The following is a 17,947-nucleotide window of genomic DNA, read 5'->3' on the forward strand; positions in this document are numbered from 1 at the left end:
GTTTCAGTAGTTGTGGCTCATGGGCTTAGTTGCTCCATAGCATGTGGGATCTTCCTGGACAAGGGCTCGAACCCATGTCCCCTGCATTGGCAGGTGGATTCTTAACCACTGTGCCACCAGGGAAGTCCCTGTGCTTCATTTTAGATTGCTTTTATTGCTATATTTTTAAGGCAGTTGATCTTTTCTTCTGTAATGTGTTAACAGCCATTAAAATTTTCAGATTTCAGATACTTTTAATCTCTGTCAGTTCTATTTGGTTCTTTTTAATATCTTTCATTTGTTCCCTCATTCTTGTTTTCCTTTAAATCATTGAGAATATGCAGCATATTAATAGTTGCTTTAATGTTCTCATCCACTAATTCTGTCATCTCTGTCATTTTCTAGGTCAGTTTTTTGCTCACTCATTCTGCTTTTACTTGTAGGTCATATTTTCCTGTTTTTTTGTGTGTGTGTGTTTTTTTTTTTGTGGTACGCTGTCCTATCACTGTCGTGGCCTCTCCCGTTGCGGAGCACAGGCTCCGGATGACGCGCAGGCTCAGTGGCCATGGCTCACGGGCCCAGCCGCTCCGCGGCGTGTGGGATCTTCCCAGATCGGGGCACGAACTCGCGTCCCCTGCATTGGCATGTGGACTCTCAACCACTGCACCACTAGGGAAGCCCTATTTTCCTGTTTTATACTAGTGATTTTAGGCATAGTGATGTTAGTTATAGTGAGTTATTCCCTGTTGAGTGTTGGATTCTGTCATAGTTCTTTTAAGATTGTTAGACTGTTTTTGCAGGCAGGTAAGTTGCTTGTGGATTAACTTTATCCTTTCAGGCTAGTTTAAAAGTTTTTTTGGTCAGCCAATCTAGGCTGTTACTCCAGGGCTTATTATTATTAGGGCAGCCTTATTCTGGCCTGACTTTTCTAGGGTCTTTGTGAATGACCCTAAGTCTCAGACATGAGGCAAGCAAGACTGTGGTCTCTCCATAGTGCCTAGTAGGGTCTCAGCAATTCCTGGCTCTATATTTGCTCTGGGAATTCTTTGACTGATGGCTGTCAAAATCTTGGCTACCCCACCTTGTTGAATTTTAAGGTAGAAATGAGCAGTTTGGTATTATGCCAAAGGGTCAGTGCAGATTTCTGGAGTTTCTTCTCTGCATAGGTCCTTCCTCTGTAGTACTCTGCCCTGAAGTTTCTGTCCACCTCAGACTACCCATCCTCGAATTTCTGCCTCATCAGCTCAATGAAAATTTCAAGCTCTGTTTGGTTTTCTTCTCCCTGTGCAATGATATGTGATAAGGAAGTTGACTGCAGGTAGAAAGTCTGGGTAATCTCATGCCTCATTTTGTTTCCCTTTCTCAAGGATCACAGTCTTGAGCTAGTGTGAAAACAGTTTTAGTTTCATACATTTTGTCCAGTTTTCAAGTTGATTATGGTGAGTTGGAAAGTATAGGTCCTGTTACTGTGTCATGTCCAGAAGAAGAAGTATACTGGTTTGATTTTGGTTTTGATTTATATTCAAATAATTTATGTGTTCTGAATATGTAATTAAAACATTTTTTGTTATATTGGTGAATATAGAAAACTATAAGAAAATAGGAAAGGATATGAACAGATATCTATTTACAGAGAGAGAAATCCCATAATCAAATAAACACTAAATCACTAATAATTAGAGATGTTCAAATGAAAGCAGTGTTGATATGTCACCTTACGTCATTTGTATTAAGAATTATAGAGTTGGATAATAGCAAGTATAATTGGAGAGATAGAGCTATTTTAAAGCTGTGTGCTACTGGTTGGAATGAACACCAATGGAGCCAACCTCAAGAGTAATCTAGTACTAGTTAGTCACTTAAATTATACCCATATCCAATGAATTAGTAGTTTGCTCCTGAGTGCATGTTCCAAGAAATTCTCACATAGTTCTGTAAGGAAATATGTATGAGGATGTTCACTGAAGCATTATTTTTGATGGCAGTGAATTGTCAACATGTGTTTATCTTTAGGAGAATAGATAGGTAAAATGTATTGGATGCATAGAATAGATTATTATATAGCAGTTAGAATTAATGAACAGAGTAATAAGAATAGATACCAAAAAGCAGGAAGAAAGTAAGAAATAGAATGATATATCTAACCCAGCATCATTTAAATTTTAAGTATAGGCACACAGAAACACATTTTTAAAGGAACACATATAAAAAGTTTAAGCATGTTAATGTAGCTGCTTATGGGAGGGAAAAAAATAATGACCTATTAATAAAACAAGAGCAGGGCCTTGCTCAGAGCTTATGTAGCTTTTGCTATCATATCAGTGCAGTGAAAAATCCCTGTATCTAAATCTGTGTCTGCTTTTTTGATTATTACTTTAGCACATATTTTTATATGTGGAAATAGTATATCAATGGGTGAACATTTTTAAAGACTCTTGAATTATTTTCTGAAAGGCTTTCTTAGTATACAGTCCCCTAGCAGTATCTGTGGATGAAGTGCTTGTCTTAATGTATGCTTTTTGATTGGTTTATAGAAAAGGAAATTTTGAGGATTGATTTCTCTAGAAATGCTACAAAGTTATATTTTTATTTTTGACTGCATATTATTTTTGGTGATTTCATTTTAGAATTTATTTTAAAAAATCATTGTGATTGTAATAACTTGTTATTACACTTTTATAATTGAACAGTGTGGTTAATTGAAAATTTCTTGATCACTTATGAATGAAGCTTTCCACTTAACATTTAGGTAAAAGGTTGCCAAACTCTTTTAGATAGTTATTAATGATAATTTAGAGCAGCTACCAGATAAGATGAAGGCAAGCCAATGATTTCACTTGTAGTTTGACACTGTTTTGAACTTTTAACTTTTAAGAGGAATGTACTACACTTTCTAAACTGATTGAAATGATAAGGTATATTTGATTGTCCTTTGCTTTTCCTAAATGTAAATGTGCCTTGTCGTTTTAGCTGTTGGTCGTTTAATGTATTAGAGGAGACTTGTGGGTCAAAGAGGCATTAATCAAATAAATGTAATGTTACAACTTTTATACATGCTGTATAGTAGAGATATTTTGTAGAATGAAATGTGATAGGGAGATTTGATCCATTCTCAGAGGTCAGGGAAGACTGCCCTGAGAAGTGATCATTAAGATGAACTTCAATGGATGGGTAAGATTTATTTAGTTAAGGTGGAGGAGGCTGGGGAGGGGGGAATAGGCCTAGTGAGAACATTTTAAGCAGAAGGAATAGCTTGTGCTCAGGCCCTATTATGGGAAGAAGACAGAGAAGGCATTGTAGATAGAGTGCAGAGAGAGGCAAAAGAGGTTAAGGAGATATGTAAACTATCTTGTGGGCCATGTTAGGGATTTTGGTCTTTATTTTAAAGACGGAAGCTATAGGAGAGATAGAATAATGTAACAGTGAAAGTGTAGTAATTAGAAGCATGGACTCTGGAGTCAGACTGAATTCTTATCCTATCCTTGTCACTTACTACCTGTATGACCTTGGACATGTTCCTCTGACTCAGATTCCTCCTTTGCAAAATGGAGTGAAAATAACCCCTAGTGTGGTTATGAGGCTAAAATATTTTATTGTTTTTAAAGTGCCTTTAACAGTGGGACTTGGTAAGCATTATTTTTTGGTGAAATTAAAAAGTGCTTTAAAAAGGGATGAGTAGTGGGTTGATGTAGTTTGTAATTTTGAAAGGTCGTTTTTGCTGTAGTGTGAAGAGTTACGTGCCAAATGCTGTTGGCTCATATTAATCCAACGCCTCATAAAAAAAAATGGCATAGAGTGCATTGTTCATTTCTTTAAGGTAGTTGAAAATAACCTTCCTTTAAGGAGGTTATTTTATATGCTTTTTAGCTTATAGAATTATTTAGTTATTTGGGGATATATTAAAGTATGTCTGTACTAGAAGTAGGTATTTTTGTTTTATGGTGAATAATGTGGTTAATGAATTGTTGATTATTTTCATAGCCTCCACATGCTGGAAAGTTGCTGTCTGTGTTAAAGCACATGCCACAGAAGTATGGTCCGGATGCCTTTTTCAACTTTCCAGGAAAGAGTGCTGCAGTAAGTAAATCTTAACGAGGAAATCACTTGAAGTTCTTTTTTCTTTCTTTTGCTTCCTGAAAGTATGGCCCTGTAAACACTCCTGACAGGTTCTGTGTTAGGGAGAAACTTCTTTGCACAGCCTAACTTAATCTTTACAGCAATTGTGCATGTTACTTTTTCCTGACTGTTTTAGAGGTGAAGAAATAGAGGCTCTAAGAAGTTAAGAAAGCTGTCCACTCACCCCTTGGGGCCTCAGTGGAATAAGAACCCAGTTCTTTTCAACATAAGCCATTTTGTCTTAGGAATTTTATCTTTGCATTCTCAAACAGAAATTTATGGACTTGAGGACACGGGGAGGGGGAAGGGTAAGTTGGTACAAAGTGAGAGAGTGGCATGGACATATATACACTACCAAACGTAAAATAGATAGCTAGTGGGAAGCAGCCACATAGCACAGGGAGATCAGCTCGGTGCTTTGTGACCACCTGGATGGGTGGGATAGGGAGGGTGGGAGGGAGATGCAAGGGGGAGGAGATATGGAGATATATGTATACGTAAGGCTGATTCACTTTGTTATAAAGCAGAAACTAACACACCATTGTAAAGCAATTATACTCCAATAAAGATGTTAAAAAAAAAAAGAAATTTATGTGTAACACTTTCAGTTTTATCTTTCTGAAGATCTTTCTTTAGCCTTACATTTCCTGATTCCTGTTTCTTTTGCACCTGAGAGTTACTCTTGGAAACTTTCTAGGCAAGTTTTTCTAACCTGTGTGTTTCCATATAATATCAATCTCAGCATTCTTGTAATCTGTTAATCAGTTTATAAATAAGACAGTTATGTATGGCAGTAATATCTGTAATGTTTCAAAATATTATAGGATTACATTATATAATGTATATGTATTATTTATGGAAGCTTTTTTACTTCATTATGACATTGGTGTGCCTGTTACAAGCATACATTTTTTGAAGATATTTCAGCCTATTCTTCTGAGGTTACCTTTTATTCATTTTTTACTTTTGTTCTCATAATATCCTACTTGCTTGTGGCCCCTATGTAGCCAGGCAATACCTGCAGAAAGAAGAGAGTGTTTTGAAAGGATATTTGTGATATTTGAATGCTTCACACAAAACACACAGTTTTCTTTGGAAAGTTTTATTGCTCATATTATTTTTTTCTTTATAATTTTTCCTTAATAACCATTTTAGATTTGAAGCTTTCTAGAATAATTGTACTCTGTTGGCATTGAGCTTATCGTTTGTCTCCAACATAAAAAAGTATTCTTGGGACTTCCCTGGTGGCGTAGTGGTTAAGAATCTGCCTACCAGGTGACACAGGCTCGAGCCCTGGTGTGGGAAGATCCCACATGCTGCAGAGCAGCTAAGCCCGTGCACCACAACTACTGAGCCTGCACTCTAGAGCCTGCAAGCCACAACCACCAAACCCGCACGCCTGTAGCCTGTACTCTGCAACAAGAGAAGACACTGCGATAAGAAGCCCGCGCACCACAACGAAGAGTAGTCCCCGCTCGCTGCAACTAGAGAAAGCCCGTGCGCAGCAACAAGGACCAAGTGCAGCCATAAATAAATAAACAAATAAATAAATAAATAAGAGAAAAACATATCCAGATCCACCCTTTAAATATATATATTTAAATATATAGTTTTTTAAAAACATCTTTATTGGAGTGTAATTGCTTTACAATGTTGTATTAGTTTCTGCTGTATAACAAAGTGAATCAGCTATACGTATACGTATACCCCCATATCCCCTCCCTCTTATGCCTCCCTCCCACCCTCCCTATCCCACCCATCTAGGTGGTCACAACGTACTGAGCTGATCTCCCTGTGCTATGCAGTTGCTTCCCACTAGCTATCTATTTTACGTTTGGTAGTGTATATATGTCAGTGCTAGTCTCTTACTTCGTCACAGTTTACCCTTCCCCCTCCCTGTGTCCTCAAGTCCATTCTCTACGTCTGCGTCTTTATTTCTGTCCTGCCCCTAGGTTCTTCAGAACCAGTTTTTTTTTTTTTTAGATTCCATATATATGTGTTAGCATACGGTATTTGTTTTTATTTTTCTGACTGACTTCACTCTGTATGACAGACTGTAGGTCCATCCACCTCACTACAAATAACTCAATCTTGTTTCTTTTTATGGCTGAGTAATATTCCATTGTATGTATGTGCCACATCTGCTTTATCCATTCCTCTGTCGATGGACACTTAGGTTGCTTCCATGTCCTGACTATTGTAAATAGTGCTGCAGTGAACATTGTGGGACATGTCTCTTTTTTAAATATGGTTTTCTCAGGGTATATGCCCAGCAGTGGGATTGCTGGGTCTTATGGTAATTCTATTTTTAGTTTTTTAAGGAACCTCCATACTGTTCTCCATAGTGACTGTATCCATTTACATTCCCATCAACAGTGCAAGAGGGTTCCCTTTAAAAAATAAAGTATTCTCATGAGATTAATCTCTTTTTCATGCATGTTATAACTTTATTATTTATAATTCTTTGAGATAGTAATGTGTCCATTCTATTTACTTATATGTATCTTGAAAGTGGGGCAGTTCAACTACACAGCTTTTGGAACTTTCAGAGAAAAGGTGTTTTAAATATATTTAGTGACTCATTTTTTCCCTTAAACATAGCTTTTAAAGGGAACTTAAAGTATTTATGGGTAAATTAGTTTTAGAAAGCTTTCACATCCTCTACTCTCATGTTTCAGTGAGAGAGAGCATATGTATACAGTGAATATGTACTTTTTAATTTTTTTTCTTATTGCAACATTCATTTTATTTTACTTTATTTTATTTGTTTATCTGGTTGCGCTGGCTCTTAGTTGTGGCAGGTGGGCTTCTTAGTTGCGGCATGTGGGATCCTTAGTTGTGGCAGTCAGGCTCCTTAGTTGCGGTTTGTGGGCTCTTTAGTTGCGGCTTGCTGGTTCCTTAGTTGTGGCATGCATGTGGGATCTAATCCCTGGCCAGGGATTGAACCAGGCCCCCTACATTGGGAGCTTGCAGTCTTAACCACTGCGCCACCAGGGAAGTCCCCAACATTCAGTTTAAATCAGCCTCTTGAAGTATCCATTGTGTTATTACATAAATTTGGCTCTATGATTTTTTCATGTTTTATGGAATATCTTATACATATAAAAGAATATATGTGTATGTATGATGTCAACAGAAATGCCTACGTAAATTATAATAACAAGAAATTGTTAATTATAAGTAACAGTAATTATTGTAAATTATAAATAACAAGAAAACAAAAACTTTGTAGTATGATCTTTTTTTAACAGCTTTATTGATTTATAATCCCCATATCATATGATTCATTCATTTAAAGTGTGCAGTGAATGGTTAAGTGTGTTCACCAAGCTGTGTAACCATTATCACAATCAATTTTAGAAATTTTCATCACACCCAGAAGAAACCCTGCACTCCTTAGCAGTCACTGGACACATTTCACTGCAAACTCCCAGGCCTAGGCAACTGCTGTTCTACTTTCTGTCTATATGGATTTGTCTCTTCTGGACAGTTCATGCAAGTGGAATCATGTGATGTCTGGACTTCTGTGATAGGCTTTTTCTACTTACCACTACTGTTTTCAAGATCCATTCATGTTGTAGTATGTATCACTGCTTCATTACTTCTTTTTTTTTTTGCGGTACATGGGCCTCTCACTGTTGTGGCCTCTCCGTTGCGGAGCACAGGCTATGGATGCGCAGGCTCAGTGGCCATGGCTCACGGGCCCAGCCGCTCCGCGGCATGTGGGATCTTCCCAGACTGGGACCAGGCCAGGAACCCGTGTCCCCTGCATCGGCAGGCGGACTCTCAACCACTGCGCCACCAGGGAAGGCCAGCTTCATTACTTTTAATGGCTGACTAATATTGAAAGGATATAGCACATTTTGTTTAATTATTCTTTAATCAGTGGATTTTGAGTTGATTCCACTTTTTGGGAATGCTTTATGGGCTTTTATGTGCAAGTTTTTATGTGTACTTATGTTTTCATTTCTCTTGGAAATGAAGGAGTGGAATTGCTGAGGCATATTGTCTATGTTCAACCGTTTGAGGGATTCCCAGTTTGTTTTCCAAAGTGGCTATATTTATTTCATAATCCCATCAGCAATTTGGTAGAGTTCAAGTTTCTCCACTTGCTTGCCAACACTTGTTAATGTCTGTCTTTTTGATTATAGCCATCCTAGTGGGTGTTAAGTAATATCTCATTGTGGTTTTGATATGCGTTTCCTTCATGACTGATGATGCTGAGCATCATTCCATGTCCTTATGGCCATTTGCATATCTTCTTTGGAGACATGTTCATTCAGATCTTTTGCCCATGTAAAAATTGCATTTTTCATAGCGTTGTGGTCGGAAAATATACTTGATACAATTTCATTTTTCTTAAATTTACCAAGGCTTGATTTGTGACCCAAGATGTGATCTATCCTGGAGAATGTTCCATGAGCACTTGAGAAAAATGTGTATTCTGTTGTTTTTGGATGGAGTGTCCTATAAATATCAATTAAGTCCATCTTGTTTAATGTATCATTTAAAGCTTGTGTTTCCTTATTTATTTTCATTTTGGATGATCTGTCCATTGGTGAAAGTGGGGTGTTAAAGTCCCCTACTATAAATGTGTTACTGTCGATTTCCCCTTTTATGGCTGTTAGTATTTGCCTTATGTATTGAGGTGCTCCTATGTTGGGTGCATAAATATTTACAATTGTTATATTTTCTTCTTGGATCGATCCCTTGATCATTATGTAGTGTCCTTCTTTGTCTCTTCTAATAGTCTTTATTTTAAAGTCTATTTTGTCTGATATGAGAATTGCTACTCCAGCTTTCTTTTGGTTTCCATTTGCATGGAATATCTTTTTCCATCCCCTTACTATCAGTCTGTATGTGTCTCTAGATCTGAAGTGGGTCTCTTGTAGACAGCATATATATGGGTCTTGTTTTTGTATACATTCAACCAATCTACGTCTTTTGGTGGGAGCATTTAGTCCATTTACATTTAAGGTAATTATTGATATGTATGTTCCTATTCCCATTTTCTTAATTGTTTTGGGTTCGTTATTGTAGGTCTTTTCCTTCTCTTGTGTTTCTTGTCTAGAGATGTTCCTTTAGCATGTGTTGTAAAGCTGGTTTGGTGGTGCTGAACTTTCTCAGCTTTTGCTTGTCTGTAAAGGTTTTAATTTCTCCATCAAATCTGAATGAGATCTTTTCTGGGTAGAGTAATATTGGCTGTAGGTTTTTCTCCTTCATCACTTTAAATATGTCCTGCCAGTCCCTTCTGGCTTGCAGAGTTTCTGCTGAAAGATCAGCTGTTAACCTTATGGGGATTCCCCTGTGTGTTATTTGTTGTTTTTACCTTGCTGCTTTTTTTTTTTTTTTTTTGGTGTTATGTGGGCCTCTCACTGTTGTGGCCTCTCCTGTTGCGGAGCACAGGCTCCGGTCGCACAGGCTCTGCGGCCATGGCTCACGGGCCCAGCCTCTCCGCGGCATGTGGGATCTTCCCAGACCGGGACACGAACCCGTGTCCCCTCCATTGGCAGGCGGACTCTCATCCACTGTGCCACCAGGGAAGCCCTCCCTTGCTGCTTTTAATATGTTTTCTTTGTATTTAATTTTTGACAGTTTGATTCATATGTGTCTTGGCGTATTTCTCCTTTGATTTATCTTGTATGGGACTCTCTGTGCTTCCTGGACTTGATTAACTATTTCCTTTCCCATATTAGGGAAGTTTTCAACTATAATCTCTTCAAATATTTTATCAGTCCCTTTCTTTTTCTCTTCTTCTTCTGGAATCCCTATAATTCGAATGTTGGTGCGTTTGATGTTGTCCCAGAGGTCTCTGAGACTGTCCTCAGTTCTTTTCATTCTTTTTTTCTTTATTCTGCTCTGCAGTAGTTATTTCCACTATTTTATCTTCCAGGTCACTTATCCATTCTTCTGCCTCAGCAATTCTGCTATTGATCCCATCTAGAGTATTTTAAATTTCATTTATTGTGTTGTTCATCGTCGCTTGTTTCATCTTTAGGTCTTCTAGGTCCTTGTTAAATGTTTCTTGCATTTTGTCTATTCTATTTCCTAGATTTTGGATCATCTTTACTATCATTATTCTGAATTCTTTTTCAGGTAGACTGCCTATTGCCTCTTCATTTGTTAGGGCTGGTGGGTTTTTATCTTGCTCCTTCATCTGCTGTGTGTTTTTCTGTCTTCTCATTTTGCTTATCTTACTGTGTTTGGGGTCTCCTTTTTGCAGGCTGCAGGTTCGTAGTTCCTGTTGTTTTTGGTGTCTGTCCCCAGTGACTAAGGTTGGTTCAGTGGGTTGTGTAGGCTTCCTGGTGGAGGGGACTAGTGCCTGTGTTCTGGTGGATGAGGCTGGATCTTGTCTTTCTGGTGGGCAGGTCCACGTCTGGTGGTGTGTTTTGGGGTGTCTGTGGACTTATTATGATTTTAGGCAGCCTCTCTGCTAATGCGTGTGGTTGTGTTCCTGTCTTGCTAGTTGTTTGGCATAGGGTGTCCAGTACTGTAGCTTGCTGGTCGTTGAGTGAAGCTGGGTGCTGGTGTTGAGATGGGGATCTCTGGGAGATTTTCGCCATTTGATTTTATGTGGAACTGGGAGGTCTCTTGTGGCCCAGTGTCCTGAAGTTGTTTCTCCCACCTCAGATGCACAGCACTGACTCCTGGCTGCAGCAGCAAGAACCTTTCATCCACACAGCTCAGAATTAAAGGGAGAAAAAGTAGAAAGAAAGAATTAGTAGAAGAAGAAAGAAAGAAAGAAAGAAAGAAAGAAAGAAAGAAAGAACGAAGGGAGGGAGGGAGGAAGGAAGGAGGGAAGGAAGGAAAAAAAGAAAGAAAGACAAGATAAAAAAAATAAAGTGAGATAAAATATAATAAAGTTATTAAAATAAAAAATAATTATGAAGAAAAAAATTTAAAAAAAAAAGGGACGGATAGAACCCTAGGACAAATGGTGGAAGCAAAGCTATACAGACAAAATCTCACACAGAAGCATGCACATACACACTCACAAAAAGAGGAAAAGGGGAAAAAATCATAAATCTTGCTCTCAAAGTCCACCTCCTCAATTTGGGATGATTCGTTGTCTAAAGGAGGGAAGGAAGGAAAGAAAGAAAGAATGAAAGAAGATAAAGTAAAATGAAATAAAGTTATTTAAATAAAAAATAATTATTAAGAAAAAAATTTAAAAAAAAAAGTACGGACAGAACCCTAGGACAAATGGTGAAAGCAAAGCTATACAGACAAAATCTCACACAGAAGCATACACATACACACTCTCAAAAAGAGGAAATGGGGAGAAAATCATAAATCTTGCTGTCAGAGTCCACCCCCTCAATTTGGGATGATTCGTTGTCTGTTCATGTATTCCACAGATGCAGAGTTCATCAAGTTGATTGTGGAGCTTTAATCCGCTGCTTTTGAGGCTGCTGGGAGAGATTTCCTTTTCTCTTCTTTGTTCTCACAGCTCCCAGGGGCTCAGCTTTGGATTTGGCCCCGCGTCTGCGTTTAGGTCGCTGGAGGGCGTCTGTTCTTCACTCAGACAGGACGGGATTAAAGGAGCCGCTGATTCGGGAACTCTGGCTCATTCAGTCCGGGGGGGAGGGAGGAGCACGGAGTGTGGGGCGAGCCTGCGGCGGCAGAGGCTGGTGTGACGTTGCACCAGCCTGAGGCGCGCCATGTGTTCTCCCGGGGAAGTTGTCCCTGGATCCTGGGACACTCTGGCAGTGGTGGTTTGCCCAGGCTCCCTGGAAGGGGGGTGTGGATAGTGACCTGTGCTCGCACACAGGCTTCTTGGTGGCGGCAGAAGCAGCCTTAGCGTCTCATGCTGGTCCCTGGGGTTCGTGCTTTTAGCCGCGGCTCGTGCTCTTCTCTGGAGCTCCTTTAAGCAGCACTCTTAATCCCCTCTCCTCGCGCACCAGGAAACAGAGAGGGAAGAAAAAGTCTCTTGCCTCTTCGGCAGGTCCAGACTTTTCCCCGGTCTCCCTCCCGGCTAGCCATGGTGCACTAACCCCCCGCAGGCTGTGTTCACGCCGCCAACCCCAGTCCTCTCCTGAGATTATTTTTGTGTATGGTGTTAGGGAGTGTTCTAATTTCATTCTTTTACATGTAGCTGTCCAGTTTTCCCACCACTTATTGAAGAGGCTGTCTTTTATCCATTGTATAACCTTGCCTCCTTTCTCATAGATTAGTTGACCATAGGTGCGTGGGTTTATCTCTGGGCTTTCTATTTTGTTCCTTTGATCTATGTTTCTGTTTTTGTGCCAGTACCATACTGTCTTGATTACTGTAGCTTTGTAGTATAGTGTGAAGTTCGGGAGTCTGATTCCTCCTGCTGTGTTTTTTACCCTCAAGACTGCTTTGGCTATTTGGTGTCCTTTGTGTCTCCAAACACATTTTAAGATTTTTTGTTCTAGTTCTGTAAAAAATTCCATAGGTAATTTGATAGGGATTGCATTGAATCTGTAGATTGTTTTGGGTAGTATAGTCATTTTCACAATATTGATTCTTCCAATTCAAGAACATGGTATATCTCTCCATCTGTTGGTAACATCTTTAATTACTTTCATCAGTGTCTTATAGTTTTCTGCATACAGGTCTTTTGTCTCCCTAGGTAGGTTTATTCCTAGGTATTTTATTCTTTTTGTTGCAGTGGTAAATGGGAGTGCTTCCTTAATTTGTCTTTCAGGTTTTTCATCATTAGTGTATAGAAATGCAAGAGATTTCTGTGCATTAATTTTGTGTCCTGCAACTTTACCAAATTCATTGATTAGCTCTATTAGTTTTCTGGTGGCATTTTTAGGATTCTCTATGTATAGTATCATGTCATCTGCAAACAGTGACAGTTTTACCTCTTCTTTTCCAATTTGTATTCCTTTTATTTCTTTTTCTTCTCTGATTGCTGTGGCTAGGACTTCCAAAACTATGTTGAATAATAGTGGTGAGAGTGGACATCCTTGTCTTGTTCCTGATGTTAGAGGAAATGCTTTCACTTTTTCACCATTGAGAATAATGTTTGCTGTGGGTTTGTTGTATATGGCCTTTAATATGTGGAGGTAGGTTCCCTCTATGCCCACTTTCTGGAGGGTTTTTATCATAAATGGGTGTTGAATTTTGTCAAAAGCTTTTTCTGCATCTATTGAGATCATCATATGGTTTTTATTCTTCAGTTTGTTAGTATGGTGTATCACATCGATTCATTTGAATATACTGAAGAATCCTTGCATTCTTGGGATTAAACCCCACTTGATCATGGTGTATGATCCTTTTAATGTGCTGTTGGATTCTGTTTGCTAGTATTTTGTTGAGGATTTTTGCATGTATGTTCATGAGTGATATCGGTCTGTAGTTTTCTACGTGACATCTTTGTCTGGTTTTGTAATCAGGGTGATGGTGGCCTCCGAAGAATGAGTTTGTGAGTGTTCCTCCCTTTGCTGTATTCTGGAAGAACTTGAGAAGGATAGGTGTTAGGTCTTCTCTAAATGTTTGATAGAATTCACCTGTGAAGCCATCTGGTCCAGGACTTTTGTTTGTTGGAAGATTTTTAATCACAGTTTCAATTTCATTACTTGTGACTGGTCTGTTCATATTTTCTGTTTCTTCCGGGTTCAGTCTTGGAAGGTTATACCTTTCTAAGAATTTGTCCATTTCTTCCGGGTTGTCCATTTTATTGGCATAGAGTTGCTTGCAGTAGTCTCTTAGGATGCTTTGTATTTCTGTGGTGTCTATTGTAACTTGTCCCTTTTCAGTTCTAATTTTATTGATTTGAGTCTTTTCCCTCTTTTTCTTGATGAGCCTGCCTGATGGTTTATTAATTTTGTTTATCTTCTCAAAGAACCATCTTTTAGTTTTATTGATCTTTGATATTGTTTTCTTTGTTTCTATTTCATTTATTTCTGCTCTGATCTTTATAATTTCTTTCCTTCTGCTAACCTTTGGTTTTGTTTGTTCTTCTTTCTCTAGTTCCTTTAGGTTTAAGGTTAGATTGTTTATTTGATATTCTTCTTGTTTCTTGAGGTAGGCTTGTATAGCTATAAACTTCCCTCTTAGAACTGCTTTTGCTGCATCCCACAGGTTTTGGATTGTCGTGTTTTCATTGTCATTTGTCTCTAGGTATTTTTTGATTTCCTATTTGATTTCTTCAGTGACCTCTTGTTTATTTTGTAATGTATTGTTTAGTCTCCATGTGTTTGTGTTTTCTATGTAATTTCCCCTGTAATCGATTTCTAATCTCATAGCACTGTGGTCAGAAAAGATGCTTGATATGATTTCAGTTGTCTTAAATTTATTGAGGCTTTATTTGTGACCCAGGATGTGATCTGTCTTGGAGAATGTTCTGTGCGCACTTGAGAAGAAAGTGTAATCTGCTGTTTTTGGATGGAATGTCCTATAAATATCAATTAAATCTATCTGGTCTGTTGTGTCATTTAAAGCTTCTGTTTCCTTATTTATTTTCATTTTGGATGATCTGTCCATTGGTGTAAGTGAGGTGTTAAACTCCCCCACTATTATTGTGTTAGTGTCAATTTCCTCTTTTATAGCTGTTAGCAGTTGCCTTGTATATTGAGGTGCACCTTTGTTGGGTGCATATATATTTCTAATTGTTATTTCTTCTTTTTGGATTGATCCCTTGGTCATTATGTAGTGCCCTTCCTTGTCTCTTGTAATATTCTTTATCTTAATATCTATTTTATCTGATATGAGTATTGCTACTCCAGCTTTCTTTTGATTTCCATTTGCATGGAATATCTTTTTCCATCCCCTTGCTTTCAGTCTGTGTGTGTCCCTAGGTCTGAAATGGGTCTCTTGTAGACAGTATATATATATATGGGTGTTGTTTTTGTATCCATTCAGCAAGCCTGTGTCTTTTGCTTGGAGCAGTTAATCCATTCATATTTAAAGTAATTATTGATATGTATGTTCCTATGACCATTTTCTTAATTGTTTTGGATTTTTTTTTTTTTTTTTGCGGTATGCGGGCCTTTCACTGTTGTGGTCTCTCCCATTGTGGAGCACAGGCTCCGGACGTTCAGGCTCAGCGGCCATGGCTCACAGGCCCATCCACTCCACAGCATGTGGGATCTTCCCACACCGGGGCACAAACCCATGTCGCCTGCATCGGCAGGCAGACTCTCAACCACTGCGCCACCATGGAAGCCCCTGGGTTTTTTTTGTAGGCCCTTTTCTTCTCTTGTGTTTCCCACTTAGAGAAGTTCCTTTAGCATTTGTTGTAGAGCTGGTTTGGTGGTGCTGAATTCTCTTAGCTTTTGCTTGTCTGTAAAGCTTTTGATTTTTCATCGAATCTGATTGAGATTCTTGCCGGGTAGAGTAATCTTGGTTGTCGGTTCTTCCCTTTCACCACTTTAAGTATATCATGCCACTCCCTTCTGGCTTGTAGAGTTTCTGCTGAGAAATCACCTGTTACCATTATGGGAGTTCCCTTGTATGTTATTTGTCATTTTTCCCTTGCTGCTTTCAATAAATTTTCTTTGTCTTTAATTTTTGCCAGTTTGATTACTATGTGTCTCGGCGTGTTTCTCCTTGGGTTTATCTTATGTGGGACTCGCTGCACTTCCTGGACTTGGGTGGCTCTTTTGTTTCCCATGTTAGGGAAGTTTTCGAGTATAATCTGTTCAAATACTTTCTCTTGTTCTTTCTCTCTCTCTTCTCCTTCTGAGACCCCTATAATGCGAATGTTGTTGTGTTTAATGTTGTCCCAGATGTCTCTCAGGCTGTCTTTATTTCTTTTCATTCTTTTTTCTTTTTTCTGTTCCACAGCAGTGAATTCCACCATTCTGTCTTCCAGGTCACTTATCCGTTCATCTGCCTCAGTTATTCTGCTATTGATTCCTTTTAGTGTAGTTGTCATTTCAGTTATTGTATTGTTCATCTCTGTTTGTTCTTTAATTCTTCTAGGTCTTTGTTAAACATTTCTTGCATCTTCTCGATCTTTGCCTCCATTCTTTTTCCAAGGTCCTGGATCATCTTCTCTATCATTATTCTGAATTCTTTTTCTGGAAAGTTCCCTATCTCCACTTCATTTAGTTGTTTTTCTGGTTTTATCTTGTTCCTTCATCTGTTACATTGTCCTCTGCCTTTTCATCTTGTCTATCTTTCTGTGAATGTGGTTTTTGTTCCACAGGCTGCAGGATTGTAGTTCTTCTTGCTTCTGCTGTCTGCCCTCTCAAGAATTCTTTATATATTCTTCCAGAAATAAGTTTCTTATCAGATAAATAACTTGCAAATATTTTCTCCCATTCTTTTGGCTTGTCTTTTCACTTTCTTGAGGGTATCCTTTAAAGCACAAAAGTTTTTAATTTTAATGAAGTCCAATTCATATATTTTTTCTTTCATTGCCTAATTAAGAAGGATTTTTCTAACTCAGTGTCATGTAGATTTAACCCTATTTTTTCTTATAAGAGTTTTATATTTTTAGCTCTCACATTTAGGTCTATCTATCATTGATTTGGGGTTAATTTTTTGTGTGACACGTAAGCAAGTGGTCTGCTTCATACCTTTGCTGGTAATTATTAGTTTTCTCAGCAAATTTGTTGAAAACACTATTCTTTCCTCATTGAACTGCCTTGACACTCTTGTTGAAAATCAAGATCACAAATATAAGGGTTTATTTCTGGGCTCTCTGTTCTATTTCATTGATCTTTATCTTTATGTCAATATGGTAAAATCTTCATTACTGTATCTTTGTGTTGTATTTTTTAAATTTGGTAGTATGGGTCTTCCAACTTTGTTCTTCTTTTTCAAGTTTGTTTTGGAGATTTGGGGGCCCTTGCAGTATGTAATATGATGTTTTAAATAAAAATTTAAGCCAAGTGGTAAAATCATTTATATAGTGACATGAATAAAAGTTTAAAATATTATGAAAAAAATGTTATGAACGAATCCTCTTCCGCTATATATTTGCTGTTAAAAAAATTATATTCCAGGCTTTTTCCTTAACTTTTTTCTTTCCTTTCTTGTCCCTCTTTCTCTCTTCTGTTACCTTATGTAACATTTCAGCAACAAATTTCCAATTTGATATCACTGCCTACCTCTTTTTTTAAATTTTTAAAATTTAATTTTGGCTGCATTGGATCTTCATTGCTGTGGGCAGGCTTTCTCTAGCTGTGTGGAGTGGGGGTACTCTTCTTTGTGGTGCACGGGCCTCTCATTGCAGTGGCTTCTCTTGTGGAGTACGAGCTCTAGGCATATCGGCTCAATAGTTGTGCCTCATGGGCTCTAGAGCACAGTCTCAGTAGTTGTGGCACACGGGCTTAGCCGCTCTGCAGCATTTGGGATATTCCCAGACCAGGGCTCAAACCCGTGTCCCCTGCATTGGCAGGTGGATTCTTAACCACTGCACCACCAGGGAAGCCCACTGCCTAACCCTTTTAATAGGAATTTCTTTGGCCATGTTTATTGTAAGAAATGAAGCACCTATGATAGTGCATCAAGCAGGTCACTTGGAATGTTTCTATTGTTTAATTAAATTATCATCATTACTATATATTTTGGAATATTTAGAAGTTATTAAAATCTTCTTTCAGATAAAGAGACTACTGCATATTTTAATCATGATGTAGAATAATATCTAGTAGGAATATATATAGCATTGTAAGGTCTCATTTTCATGATTTCAGTAACAAAATTTTTCATTGTGAGTCAGTAACTCAAAGCTTTTTCGTTTAGGCTATTGCATTACCTCCTATAGCCAAATGGCCATACCAGAATGGTTTTACATTTCATACCTGGCTTAGAATGGATCCTGTAAATAACATCAATGTGGATAAAGATAAACCATATTTGTATTGGTATGTATTTCTGTAATTTAGTGTTGTTACTTTACTTTGAAAATGAGAAGAATATTTGGAGA

General features: G+C 38.2%; 1 protein-coding gene across 4 annotated transcripts in view; it reads left to right on the forward strand.

Moving 5' to 3' along the window:
• The window catches only part of LRBA (LPS responsive beige-like anchor protein), a 748,688-nt gene that overhangs the window by 84,837 nt on the left and 645,904 nt on the right, over window positions 1-17,947 (forward strand). For all 4 annotated transcript variants that reach the window (XM_022599722.3, XM_022599721.3, XM_022599723.3 and 1 more), the window contains 2 exons: window positions 3,961-4,056; window positions 17,764-17,885. In XM_022599722.3, the coding sequence (XP_022455430.1) occupies window positions 3,961-4,056; window positions 17,764-17,885 (218 nt within the window). The remainder of the gene's footprint in view (window positions 1-3,960; window positions 4,057-17,763; window positions 17,886-17,947) is intronic.

Source organism: Delphinapterus leucas, chromosome 5, assembly GCF_059928025.1.
Source record: "Delphinapterus leucas isolate spDelLeu-1000000601 "Yukka" chromosome 5, BTC_Dleu_Yukka2, whole genome shotgun sequence".
Classification (NCBI taxonomy): domain Eukaryota; kingdom Metazoa; phylum Chordata; class Mammalia; order Artiodactyla; family Monodontidae; genus Delphinapterus; species Delphinapterus leucas.